Genomic DNA, 15,000 nt, shown 5'->3' with positions numbered 1-15,000 from the left:
CTTAAACTAAGATTAATACTGTTGGTCAGAAATATTTTTGTTAACTGAAATACAGTTGAAGTCAGAATTTATTGTCCCCCTGTATATCCCCCCCCCAATTTTTTATTTAATGGAGAGAAGATTTGTTCCAACACATTTCTAAACAATAGTTTTAATAACTCGTATTTAATAACTGATTTTTTTTTCTCTTTGCCATGATGACAGTAAATAATATTTTACAAGATATTCTTCAGGAGACTAGTATTCTGCTTAAAGTCACATTTAAAGGAAGTATCTAGCTTAATAAGGTTAAGTTCGGGTAATTAGGCAGGCCATTCTATAACAGTGGTTTATTCTGTAGACATTCTAAACAAATATTGCTAATGGGGTCTAATAATATTGACCTTAAAATGGTTTTAAAAAATTAAGAACTAACCACTGAGCCACTGTGTTGCCCCCTAATTTTGGCATATTATTTCTTAAAACAACATATGTTTTACTTGTGTAGAAAATGCTTCTTGATTTAAGAATTTTTAGATATTAAGACAAGAAACGGCACAATTTTTTATAAATTCATAAAGCATTTTTGCAGTGTGTGAAAACAAATGGACCGAATTAGTTTTATACACACACACACACACACATTTAGCATTTAACCAGCTTTTTTTCAAAGATGTCAAGGTTATGATTTTCTCCTTGAAGCAGTCTTAAGCTGAATACAATTACATGATGCCACAAGTTAAGCACACTCTATACAGAGTCACGCCGTATATCTCGTCTCCGTTATATAATTAAGTAACTTCTGTTCTGTCAGTTGCCATATGTGATGAAGTGCAACTTTTAAAGATTTATTTCCACATTAACATTCAGCAGATGCTATTCAACAGAGCTCTTACATGTATTACATGTTTCTCTATATTTAAGTAATGCATTTTTCACCAAACAGTCTTTGTTAGGGTTGGTTGGTTGGTTGGTCGGTTGGTCGGTTGGTCTGTTGGATGGATGGATGGATGGATGGATGGATGGATGGATGGATGGATGGATGGATGGATGGATGGATGGATGGATGGATGGATGGATGGATGGATGGATGGATGGATGGATGGATGGATGGATGGATGGATGGATGGATGGATGGATGGATGGATGGATGGATGGGTAGGTTCGTTGGTTGTTTGTTTGGTCGGTCCGTCGGTTGCATGGTTGGTTGCATGATTGGTTGCAAGGTTGGTTGACCTTAAGACTTCAACTGCACTGACAGCATTGAATGATAAATGTTTTTTTATAATATTTCTGACTGAGCTAGTTACTGTTGTCATAGCTAAGAAATTTCTAAAGGTCTACTAGTCTTTTGGTTAAGAAATAAAAGTTAGAAAAGGTTAGATTTCTTATTATTTGTGTGTGCCAAAACAATATTTTAGAGGTCCAAAGAAACACAATTTCGTTAAACTGTTAATTGACTGTATACATTTTGTACTTTTAGTTGTAGTTTTGTTTTAATTGCTGAATCCATTTTAACCAGACGAAAACACACATAGGGCACCAACAATGTGCATGTCCAACCATCCAAAAGATCAATGTGAGTGCTTTCACACTAGTCGTTTCCAAGGTTTCCAAGTCCAAGGTTAAAAATGATACATTGTAACGTTTCAGCCATTTCGGCTTTTTTTCTCACTAGACTGAGTGCTCTGAACTGACACGAGACACATCCACATCAGTTATTGGCTATAGAATTATCCTGAGCTGCATTTTGATTGGACAGAATTACTGCAAAAGAAACTCACGTATGCAATGCATGGAAGTAAACAAAGAGCGGAGGAAAAACCAGCAGACATTGACCTCCCTCACAACTTGCAGTAAAGTATCATCAAACCTTTTGTCATCCCAGAATGCACATCGCAGATGACTGCAGCGTCTGGTTTAATCCAGAAAATCGAAATACGTATTGCATTTGTGTCGGTTCGAGGTCTGTTCATGTTCTCATCACAAATAAACCCCTCTAGGGTTCAATTGAAGGAGTATTAAGATGAGGGCTGCTTCCGAAATCGCCTACTAGTCAAGTATATACTACAATTAAATTTTAATTTATTACATGGCCATTAGAAAAGTACATTCTATATAGTATGAATGTAATTCGGATGTACTACATAGACCATTTGTCATTATCACATGACCTAACCATGTCATGTTGCAATGCTTCATGCTAATTCATGAATTCTCCCAAGGTGCACTATGGGATAGTGTAGTGTACATCAAATGCACATTTCAGAATCTTGCCAGAAGTAGTAGGTCATAAATTTTATGAAATCTAACATACTACTCAACTAACATACCTTCTTAGCGTACTATATAGTATAGAAGTATGTGATTTTGGACGTAGCCCAACTATTCCAGCAAGTCTTGGTACGCATGTTTGAGCTTTTGGTGCTCACCTGAGTACGATCGTTGCTTTGAAAGAACTCTTAATGAAATGAATTGTAATTAATAAAGTACCATGACAATGTCTTTGCAACATGATAATGTCAAACTCTAAAGGGATCAATAAGAACTCAAGTCTTCTTCATGTTCACTTATGAGTTGCATTTTGATTAGGAAGGCAGTGTAAACAGCAAAAACGCTCAATTGTTTAGAACCAAGCACTAAACCAAGTCATTTTATAATATATCCAATAGCAAGAGTAAGAAAATGTCTTGGCGAGAAAAAAACAAACACTTGCTTTCCTTAGAAAACCTTCACAGACACAAGACGGGAGTTTTCAGGTGCAGTAAAGCTGGCTCGGTATTTGAGGCTGAGCCGAAATGCTCATGTCAGATCCTCCACATGTCAACCTAACCGTAGTGCAAATACCTCCGACAGCATGTGGGCCACGTCTGAGCCAAATCTCAAGGCCTCCATCCAAAAACCAAAACCAACCAACCACACTGATCCACGCAGAAGGCAGCGGGCCATGGCTTAAAGGGGCTTCGTCTGGAGGAGAAGGCAGCTAGGGTAGGGTTTTTCCTCAAATACCGGAGCTTTACCAGCCATTCTCATCTCATAAAGACGACGGCCAAGACACAGCGAAGAATTATTTCCCCGGCCAAATGCAACATCACATGCTCGTCACATGCACCCACACATTATGGAGTCATTTCAATCATCTCTGGCTAGTGAGCTCAATGGTTTCTCTCTGGGGCTCTTGGATTATTCCAGAAAACCTAAATGTGTTAAGACCCCGCGGGTATAGGGATTGCTATTAAATAGGGATTCTTTCTAGGCAATACGATGTGATGACCTTGGAATGGAGGGGCTAATGGGATCAGAGAAAGCTGGCAGATCCTCAAGGAGCCCATTTGTTAGGCAAAAAAGGGACTTGAGGAAAGTTTAATGGGCGTAATGAAAGATGAGGTGCTTGATACTCCTGTTTTATGGGCTATTTATGAAAGGCTTGGTCTTGAATAGAGTCGCGCTGGTGGGCATCAAATGTCCCCTTCAAGCACATGTTTGTTCCCCGCCGAGAGCTGCCAATCTGAGAGATCTCCAATAAGACGCTGATAACAGAGCGGTTCATCAGATACACACATTTGCCCAAGCAAGATAAAGCTGTATAAAGGAAATGCGCCATTGCATGCTTCAGAACAAATATGCACTCTTTTCACAATCTCTTTATTGTTTTTATTGACGCCTCTTGATTAATGTAGAATATTTGAAGAGACTCTAGTATGGGCTTTTGATAATGAGCTTCTATGTGGTAACACAGCACTAAGTCAATTTTTTAAGAATATCGAGGACCACAATGGAAATAAGCCTGTGGCTTTTTTTGTGTATTTTATCCTCAACAGTTTTTAAAATATGTAAGAATTAGTCTAACTTGTTTGTATATTTTTTGGTAAAATTGTCAAATAAAATCAATCAATCAATCAATCAATCAATCAATCAATCAATCAATCAATCAATCAAGTGAATGAAAGCATCCAGCTAAGGGTTAAATCTGAAAGTTGCCGTGTTTAAAACTATTGACAAAATCAACCCAGGCTCATCATGGAAACGTAGCCACACGGACGTTTCTGGAGGCCACAGAATACGTCCCAGGAGGTAAGTATTTGTGCAGTTTTTGTTTTCGCGAATTCACGAGAGGCCGCTGTGTTGCGCTTTTTCGCATCTTGAACGCCTCTGGGGAGCACGCGCCGTTCGCGCCCATGCTGTTCTCGCGCAAAAAGCCGTCGGAGGCAGCTGTCGAGCGACCATCTGTCCGACTGACAGCCTGAATGACTGAACGATCAACCGGGCCCTCCTCCTCCTTCCCTAAACCCAAACGACTATTTACAAAAGCCGTCCAAAAAAGAAAAGCAAAAGCCCTCGTCCAATTTCACCGCATTCTCGCCCCTTCACGAACTTGTTTGTTTTTATTACCAGCGGTTCTTACCTGATTTCTGGAACCGCTTTTCCCTGGACTCAAACCCGATTGTTGCCGTGGCCGGCTCCTCCTCCTCCAGGCTTCTGCTCTGCAGACGTAACACTAAGCGGAAAAACTGGTTGCAGCGGCAAAGCCCTCCACACGGAGGTGAGTGAGCCATCACAGCCGGCAAGCGTGAAGAAGAGGAGCGGCGTCAAACTGCCCCGTATCGTTCACTCGAAAAAAACAAATGTGGCCATACGTACCTCCGGCCACGTAAATCGCGGTCTCCAGAAACGTCCACTGGGCTACGTTTTCAAAATGAGCTTGGGATGGACAAAATAGTCGACTCAGAGCCGAAAAAATTTTTCGAGTTGGGTTCGGATCTTGAACACATCGACGGTGATATGGTACATCATCAAATATGTAGTTCCAGATCTGGTAAAATGTGGACGCACTTTCCCTTACACACTGGCTTCCAACCATCATTTAATACTAAAGTCTAGTCCAACTATTGATACAGTTGCCGACATCCTTCCTTTTATATAAAAGCATAACAACAACTCTCTGTGGAGGCGCAGTGGTTAGCAGTGTGGCCTCACAGCAAGAAGGTCATTGGTTCTTACTGTATGAAGTTTGCATGTTCTCCCCGTGTTGGTGTGTATATGGTTTCCCCCACAGTCCAAACACATTTGGCATAAGTTGAATTGATGAACTAAATTGGCTGTAGTGTATGAGTGTGTGTGTGAATGAGTGTGTATGGGTGTTTCCCAGAACTGGGTTGCGGCTGGAAGGGCTTCAGTTGTATAAAATATATGTTAGAATAGTTGATTTATTCCGCGGTGGTTGACGACTAAAAAAGAGACTAAGCCGAAGGAAAATGAATGCATGAAAACTCTCTCAATTGAAGATAAACACTGCTATTTAACTACGAACATTAGCGAGTGACCTTCTCATCTCCGCTGGTGTCCTACTGAAGACCCTTTTATCTTCACACTTTTTTTTTCCGCTCTGTCTCCTTAGATAACCGCACAAGGACACTGGCACCGCAGTCCTGAATGGGCGCTTTTTTTTTTTTTTTTTCAGCTCAATGATGAGTTGTCCTGCAGATGAGCTCTCTCCAAGTAAATCAGACAGAAGCTAAAGCAATTAGCACGGAAGGAAATTATGCTAATAAGTCTGAGGACCTTGTTAGGTCATTTTCATTATCCATGTTAAAGCATGACTCAGGGCAGCCTTTCACCGTATGAAGATTAATTATTGTCCGAAGAGAAAATGCATTGATATCTAACCGCCGAGGAATGAATCTCACAGACCCGTTCAGAAAGTAAATACATAAATAATATAACCGTGTTGTTTTTAATCTTTTCAATTTTTTAATATATAAAGAAATACAATTTGAGGAGATGGGGTTCATTAAGAGATTTCTTTTCCATGAAAACAACGCTTGAATAATAAGATCCTCGAGCCTGGGGCTCCCTCCTATTTGCAGGGCGTGAGTTTGAGCTCAGGTAGCTCTCAAGAACTCCTCTGGTTGTTTATGGCTAGAGACAAATTAGGGATTGCTATGGAGAGATATACTGGTGGCCAAAAGCTCATCTGTGGTGCCAATTTTAGTTTAGTCCTGGGGTGCCCACACTCAGACCGAGTAGGGCCGGTATCCTGCATATTTTAGTTCCAACCCTAATTAAAACACATCTAAACTAAGTGATTAAGCTCTGTATAGATATACTAGAAACTTCCAGGCAGGTGTGTTGAAGAAAGTTGAAGATAAACTATGCAGCACACCAACCCTCCGGGATCGAGTTTGGGCACCCCTGGTTTAGTCAATTCACTTATGTTGCATGTTTTTTGGACGCTGGGGAGAACCGGAGAACCCAGGGGAAACCCACATGAGCACACTGAGAACATGTAAACTCTTCACAGAAACGTCAACTGGCCTGGTAAGGACTTGAACGAGTGACGTTTTTGCTGTGAGGCAACAGTACAAACCACTGGGCCGCCATGCCACCCTATCTAGGAAAAGGGAGGAGAAGTAGAGGTGGAAGGGGGGATTCTTCATGGTGAAGGTAACTGAGATAAGAAACTCTGGCTATTTATAGTGACTTAGGAATGGTCTGATTGGTGAATCATGAGTTGGCTAATGCAGCACCAGCTGTGGTCAATCATAAGCATGTGATCCTCTTGAAATTAGTTTATAAATAAACTTCACAAAATGCTTTATATAATGGGGCTAAACAATATATTGCATCAACGTGTGGATCCTCAATGCAAATATGCATTTGTTAAGTTTACTTGTGCAAACTCATTCTCTAAATTCAAATAAGCAATTTGAACATGATTGTATTTGGGTACTTATTATTTACTAGTATACTCAAAATATCCCTAACTTATATTGAGTTTTATTTACTTAAAGACTTTTAAAAGACATTTAAGACTGTTTTATTGACTTTACTAGATCTATAATCTGAGTTTTACCATATTTTTTTACAGAAACCTCTGTAAATCTCAACAAAACACAACAATAGTCTAAATCATGTCCCAGGCTCATTGCGGATACGTACCCAGGTGTACATTTCTGGAGATTTCAAAATACATAACCGGACATATGTCTACTCGCAGTTTTTGTTTTTACAAATCCACCAGAGGGCGCTGTGTATGCTTTTTGATGGTCACAAATTCCTATTGTGTGTCCTCTTCTTGCGTAAATCTGCCAGAGGGCACAATATACACTGACTGACTGACCCGCCCACCCCCATCCCTAAACCCAACCGATAGTGTTTTCAAAAACAATCTAGAAAAACAAAAGCTGTCACAGCCATGTGATTTCACCACGTTTATTTATTAATCGCCTGTTTTTTTATGTATTTTGTTTGTTTTAACTGGATTCTGGAACTGTTTTGGGTCGGACTCGAACCCCAAACTTTTCTGTGTGTCCCAAGTCCGCCAACGTATGTGAACAGCTACCATGGGAGCATGCTGGGAGCCCGAGATCTTTAAGATAAGGTGAACTCATTTCAGTTGCAACCGGCAGCTAGCTCTCTGCAATGCACCTGTATGTTTTTTTGCTGCTGTAGCTCATCTGCTCAAGGTTTAAATTGAATTCTTCAATAGACTTCAGATCTAACAAACACTAATCTGGGATTTTTTTTGTCTTTTAGCTTCGATCACTTTTAGGTGGATTGCCTAAAACCATTGTTAGCCAACTGGGGTTGCAAGTTTGTTGTTACAAATATATTACACTGATTTGCTGTTTTCAAAATCTGCAGTTTCAATGAACTGCGTCGCAAATATGTACGATTGCAACTGCACATCCAGGTACATCCAGTGGGAAAGCACATGGGAAAGCAAGGTTGCTGCAGAATGGGGTGTTAGTGAGACCAGCAGGAGACGCTCAACCTTTGGTCTTTGTGGGTCCTAACACCCCAGTATAGTGAAGGGGACACTATACTGCTCAGTTAGTGCGGTCTTTTGGATGAGACGTTAAACCAAAGTCCTGACTCTCTGTGGTCGTTAAAAATACCAGGATGTCGTTCGAAAAACAATAGGAGTTTAACCCAAATTTGCCCACTGGCCTCTGTCCATCATGGCCTCCTAACCATGCCCATGTCATAATTGGCTTCATCACTTTCCACCAGTCAGCTGGTGTGTGACATGTGGTCTGGCACAATATGGCTGCCATTGCATGCACACAAGTGGTGGATGAGGAGATTCCCAAAAAAATGTGTAAAGCACTTTGAGTGTCCAGAAAATCGCTATATAAATATAAAGATTATTCACGTTCATTATTCAGAGTTCACGTAACTTGTTTCTATTAAGTTCAATGAACTTTCATTAAAATATTGCAGATGGTTAAGACAAAAACATCTTTTAACAAGGAAAAGACTGGACGACATGTCGCATCGTGTCACTTGTTGTTAGACCGCAGTGTAACAATGTGAACAACATCTCACCAAGTGTTGGTCACAGTCTGTACTGAATTCCAGAGGTTAAATATAAAGCTTTAACAGCACCATAAATACAGTGAGCCGGTGAAGCTGCTAATCAAACATTTACGCAAACTTTTCACAGTGTCAATACGCATTAGCCTCTGACTGATCGGCTGATGAATGAGCGGCTGCCTTCAAACGCAGCTCTCAGGGAAACCGGAACCATTAAGCTTTCTAAATAATCGCGGCTGTCAATGTTACAACCGGAAAGGATTGACGTGCGGACAGACAGCCTTGAAGAGTGAGAGTCTGTCTTTTTTTGCTTTTTCTTTGGCAGAGCTGATGAGTGAAGATAGACTGATGAGTTACTGTAGGACAGGCTGAGTCAGCTAATTAAAGGCTTTAAGTCTTTTAATCGACTGGGTTAGAAAGGGGGGGGGGGATTTACCCTCCAGCTGGCCTCCCCTCAGCCTTATATATCCAGTGTTTGTGTGTGTGTGTATATAGTTCACTTTAAGATATACTAGATCTTTCATTGGTATTATTAAAGGATTACTCATGTCCCGTTTTCACTGACTGGTACAGTACGGGTTAGTATGGGTCATCTTTATCAGGCCTGCATTTCCACAGCCAAAAGGGTACCGATGACACTCTTTTGGTGTTTGTGGTGTTAGACAGAAAGCTTCAGTTGACGTCATTCTTGCAGTAAAGCTGAAAAGGTTGATCACATATCATCTAACAGATGCTTTATACGCATAAGTACTTGTTTATAAATGTTCATTACTAACCTTACTATGAACATGATTTGATTATAACTGTAGATCAATAATCATAGCCTACTTAAACGTCTGCAATATACAATGAATAAATAAATGCAACATATATGAACACATACAGACCCTTACAGTCTCCGATATGTTACCAATTACAGAAAAACTACACACAACAGACATTTAGTCCTTATTTGGGTTCAAAAACAACACACAACGTATAGCCCATGGTCAGTGCAAACCTCTCATCTGTGTTTGTAATCTTCAGCAGCACATGTAACCTCTGTTAGAGAGTCATTCCGTCATTCAGAGCTCAAAATAGTCCAAAAGGTGATGATAATAGTTAAACAAGGCAGCTTGTTCATCTTTTAGGTTGCTGAAAGAATCATTTGCTCCTTTGCTTTTCCGGCTTCTCCCTTGTTTTTTCGCGCTTCACTCTCGTGTTTGTCCATTTCTGAAAGGATCGAGTGTCAGAAGCACTTAATAATCACGTGCATGTTATTATCATCAGCTCAAACAGTTCATTATTTTACATATAGACGCGCGGCGAGCACAAGCGAGAAAGCGAAACAGCTCATGCTTTATTCTGCTCTTCTTCTTGGCTTTGTGGCAGCTCATCAAGACAACAAGTTTTGTTTAAGCTCGAGTTGACCACGGCTTGTTATTATATGTATATAGTATTACGGTGTAATGTCTCGGCTGTGAATTTAAAACATGTCGGTTCCTTTGTTTTCATTCTGGCTTGTTGCACGAGCGAGTGATGCATCTCTGTTAACCAATAGCGTTCAGTTGCACGTCTAGCTCCGCCTTTTGGTACACTTATGTTGTGTTAGGTACCCTTTGCAAAGGGTAGCCAAAGAGTGGTATACTTTTAGGTACCTTTAGATAGTGGAAACAGTCATAAAAGCAAACCGAACCGTACCATACCACCCAGTGGAAACAGGCCATCACGTGCGGTTTCAAAGCTGTATGACTGCAAGATATTTTATATAAAGACATGTTTAGACGCTGTCAAAATACAAAAATGCACAATAAAAGTGCCATACACTAAAAAAAAATAATTGTTTTAGGTACAGTAAGTGGTTGCAAACAATTTATATGGGCTGAATCTGAACAAACCAATTAAATATGGTAATGCTTAACTCAATGGGCCATATCATACACCCTGCGCAATAAGGTGCAAGACATGTTTAGCGAAATTTATTGCTATTTTCAGACAAGCACAACCCTAATTTTACAAATTTTTGCTCCACATTGTTTATATAGCAAATCCATTTGTGCTGCTTTGTGGACTCATGGCTGTCCGGTGTGTTAAGGCGCATTGTTGGCGCGTTGCTATTTTGAGGGAGGAGGGGGGCTTTTTTAGTTTATTTATGACAATTTACATTTTTATATTATTATTAGTATTTATTGTGCTCATTTAAATTTGTTTTAATAAAAACTAGTTTAGGTTTTGCGTTTAGAGATGTCTGCATCATATGGGGCATAAGGACAGGACGTGTGTTTGAATATAACGCTTTTTTGAGCACACTTCTTTAATACTGTTCATTTATTTCTTTGCTGGAGATTAGAACTGAATTTAGAAATAGTTTTGAAACAAACCTTTGCGCTTAACAAACTAAATTAAATATGTGGGCTAATGGATGTGTTCAGTGGAGTGAGTTTCCACTGTTTCCCCACTCCACCAAAGTAAAGGAGTAAAGTAATGAGTTAAGTAAAGAGAAGAGAAAGTGAATAGGATGAATGGAGGAGGCTCGTTCTTTATCCTCGCGCTGCAGATGCTCTGTTGAACTGTTTTCTTGCTAGTGAAGCGTTCAGTTTTTACCCTTACAAAGTCCGCCATGTAAATAGCAAATGCGCTCTGGAGCGACCTTACTGACTCTTCATGGAATTATGAGATGAGACTTTGACTGGTTTAATGAACGTCATGTTCAAAACACACCCAGAACTCATTAAGAGAATAAGCATAGCCCTGTTAGACCATGCGTCAGGGCGCAGAGCCATCCTTAAACTAGCAAAAGTGGATTGGGACACTCTTAAAACCTTTGCGCCATGCGCTTTATACTTTGCACTTAGAACGTTAAAATAGAGCCCTATAAGTTTAAGCGCCACACATTCTGCTAAATATCTCCTATAAGAAGCTCAGACGGAAGTGTAAATCAAGACAAGAGTCCTCCCTCATCACAGCTGTGTAAATTCCTCTATAAACAGGATGTAAAACCAACGAGTCCAAAAAAGTGTCATTGTGTTGTGTCCCGCGAGAGTTTCTTTGGCAGGTTTCTTCTTTTTTGGCATGCGACTTCTCATCTTTCCTCTGTTTCCGTCTCACCCAGCATCTAGTGAGTTCATATCTTGGCCTTTTTCCCGGATAGGAGAGCCACTGTTGAGGAGGAACTGGGATCCTGCCAGTGCGCTGATATCAGGCGCTTTTTAGATCGCTATAAAGCAGAGTCCCTGTTTATCAGGCACGGCTCAGATCGCAGAGAACCCTGCAGGTTGTGGGTTCAAGTTCTCTGGGGAACAAACAGTCTTGTACACAGACAGAGCAAACAACCTCCTGCAGCTCATCCCAGCATCAATTAATACACACTCGACTGTTTTCAATTGGACTGCAATTCCATGTATGTGTATATATACAGTTGAAGTCAGAATTATTGGCCCTCTTCGATTTTTTTCTTCTTTTTAAAATATTTTCCTAAAGATGTTTAACAGAGCAAGGTCATTTTCACAGTGTGTCTGATAATATTTTTTCTATTCGAGAAAGTCTTATTTGTTTTATTTTGGCTAGAATAAAAGCAGTTTTGAATTTTTTATGAACCATTTTAGGGACAAAATTATTAGCCGCTTTAAGCTATATTTTTTCTCGATGATCTACAGAACAAACCACTGTTATACAATAACTTGCCTGATTCCCCTTACCTGCCTAGTTAACTTAATTAACCTAGTTAAGCCTTCAAATGTCACTTTAAGCTGTATAGAAGTGTCTTGAAAAATATCTAGTCAAATATTATTTACAGTCATCCAGGGACGGACTGGCCATCTGGCAATTCTGGCAAATGCCAGATGGGCCAGACCATTTTTAAAATGTGGGCCGGGTCAGCTATTTATTTATTTATTTTTTTTATACGTATGTTATTACATTCAAGCAGCTTTTATCTCTTGCAAGATATGAATATTATGATGATGATAATGATGATGATATTAGGTTAATAATAATAATAATAAATAAGGATTCGCCCAATCGGCAATGACCAGCTGGTTTCGAGATGGTCTGACCCAATTGGAGGTCACGCGGACGTAATCAAAATCTGGTAATAATGTCAAACAAACAGTAAGTGCAACACAAATTGGAAAAAAAGGAAAGGCAGTGCAAAAAGCTCAGAGAAAGCAAACAAAAAAAAGGCTCTAAAATCAAACGCTGCCAAATGCATAAAATTAAATGAAATAGTCTTAAAAGGGGGCAGCACAGGGTAGCGCTGACGCTTTACAGCACGAAGGTCTCTATTTCGGCCCACGGCTGGGACAGCTGGTGTTTCTGTGTGGAGTTTGCATGTTCACGTGAGTTTCACATGTGCTATAGCTAAATTGGGTAGGCTTAACTGTCCGTAGTGCATGTATGTGAATGTGTGTGCATGGGTGTTTCCTAGTCATGAGAAGGGCATGCGCTGTGTGAAGCATACGATGGATAAGTTGGCGGTTCATTCCGCTGTGGCGACCCCTGATTAATAAAGGGACTAAGCCGAAAAGAAAATGAATGTATGAAATTATTGCATGTATAAATTTGTTATAAATGGATTGTTTTTATTCCAGTAGCATACATTAAATGTTTAAATATCTATTACCTATATGGAACTGCTTATATTATTTCACCATCTGTACACCAATATAAATAGTGAATGTGCTTGTCTGTGCATGGGGCTGTGTCGGTGTGGTAATGCTGGTGTGGCTACAGTGCCAGGGCTGATTTTTAGTCCCAGTCCGCCCCTGCAGTCATCATGGCAAAGAGAAAATAAATCAGGTATTAGAAATGAGTTATTAAAATTATTATGTTTAGAAATGTGTCGCAAAAATCTGCTCTGTTAAAAAGAAATTGGGGAAAAAAATAAACAAGCGGTCTAATAATTTAGGGGGTTATAGTTGTGTAACTTGGCTTATAAACACAACACATTCTATCAGTACTCTCGGGCTGCACGCACTGGATAACATCAACAACTCGTGTAACACACAATTCAGTCTGTACTGCAACAACCACTCGAACATAGATGCTTACATGTGAGAACTACCCACAAAACACATAGGGCCTTATCATACAGCCGCGCAATAGGGCATAAGACGTGTTTGGCATGATTTGTTGCTATTTTCAGACCAGCACAACTATAAATTCAATGTTTTGCACCTAATCTCATCTTATTATTGTCCTCTTATCTGGGGCCGGGTCATGGGGGCAGCAGTCTTAGGAGAGAACCCCAGACTTTTCTCTCCCTAGACAGTTCCTCCAGCTCCTCAGAGGGGACTCTAAGCCGTTCCCAAGCCAGCCGAGAGACATAGTCCCTCAAGTGTGTCCTGGGTGTTCCCCGAGGCCTCCTCCCGGTGGGTCATGCCTGGAACACCTCCTTAGATAGGGGTCCAGGAATCATCCGAAATAGATGCCTGAGCCACCTCAGCTGACTTCTCTCGATGTGGAGGAGCAGTGGCTCTACTCCGAGATCCTCCCAGGTGACAGAGCTCCTCACCCTATCTGTAAGGGACCACCCTGAGAAGGAAACTCATTTGGTCTTGACCCAAAGCTCATGACCTTAGATGAATGGAGGAGTGTAGATTGACCGGTAAATTTAGAGCTTTGTCTTTCAGCTCAGCTCCTTCTTTACCACAACGGACTGGTACATTGACTCCACTACTGCTGCCGCTGCACCAATCCGCCTGTCAATCACACGCTCCATCCTTCCCTCACTAGTGAACAAAACTCCAAGATACTTGAACTCTTCCACATAGGGTAAGGACTTTCCTCAAACCTGGAGATGTTTTGCACCATGTTGTTTAAACAGCAAGTCCATTTGTGGACTCATTGGTGTGCTGGTCTGAAAAGGAGGTGTGTTAAGGCGCATTGTTTGCAAGTTGCTATTTCGAGGAACTGAAACAGTCCACGTCATTGACCAACTGAAAGCTGCGCTAAAGTCCAAAGCAGAGCCACACAAAACACCAAAATGTTTCTTACTGTCATGAAGCCATCGAGGAGGCCAGAATCGGGTTTAGGAGGTGCCTGTAGACGCTCCATGGACCACTTTTCAATGATGGAGGACACTTGACTGTTCTCTGTGTTTAGGATACGAAATCCAGTCATGTTGACTCCGCTGTAGCGATACGGCTCCACGTCCAATGCGAAGAGATCCTAAAAGCATTTGGGAAGGATTGTAAATTGGCAAATAATTGGGGGAACAACCTTAAATCACTGTTGAAATAAGTTGCATTTGTACATCCTTATATAATACACATCAATAATAATTATACCTATTTATAAGGCTGACCCACTTCAAAACTCTAGTGAGATATCTTGTAGTCGTAGGCAAAAACAGAAAATGTACCAGCCATGAAAATGTTTGTTTGTTTATTTATTTGGTTATATTTTTTTTATTTATTTGGTTATAATTTTTGCTTGTTTAGTTTATTTATTCATGCTTGTGGTTTATATACTTATATTTGTGTTTTGTTTTTTTTTTTGGTTTATTTGATATATTATAGTATTAATAATATATTATATAGTACTTTATTAAATAATTAGTTTAGTCTTATTTTTAATTAATTAATTACCTATAAATTATTAATTAATTTTTGTTAATAATTTGTTTGTTTGCTTGCTTGCGTGCTTATTTTATTTTATTTTATTTATTAGTTTTTTATTTGATTTCATTTTTATTTCATTTTGTTTGGTGTATTTATATTTTTGGAT

General features: G+C 40.0%; 1 protein-coding gene across 10 annotated transcripts in view; it reads right to left on the bottom strand.

The window, feature by feature from the left end:
- The window catches only part of grik2 (glutamate receptor, ionotropic, kainate 2), a 339,915-nt gene that overhangs the window by 182,682 nt on the left and 142,233 nt on the right, over positions 1–15,000 (bottom strand). For all 10 annotated transcript variants that reach the window (XM_073925009.1, XM_073925012.1, XM_073925013.1 and 7 more), the window contains 1 exon segment: positions 14,269–14,442. In XM_073925009.1, coding sequence (XP_073781110.1) covers positions 14,269–14,442 — 174 coding nt within the window.

The sequence above is a fragment of the Danio rerio genome, chromosome 16 (assembly GCF_049306965.1).
Source record: "Danio rerio strain Tuebingen ecotype United States chromosome 16, GRCz12tu, whole genome shotgun sequence".
NCBI classification, from domain to species: Eukaryota; Metazoa; Chordata; class Actinopteri; order Cypriniformes; family Danionidae; genus Danio; species Danio rerio.
The sequence above is the reverse complement of the archived record's forward strand: the minus strand, read 5'-3'. Positions and strand labels throughout refer to the sequence as shown.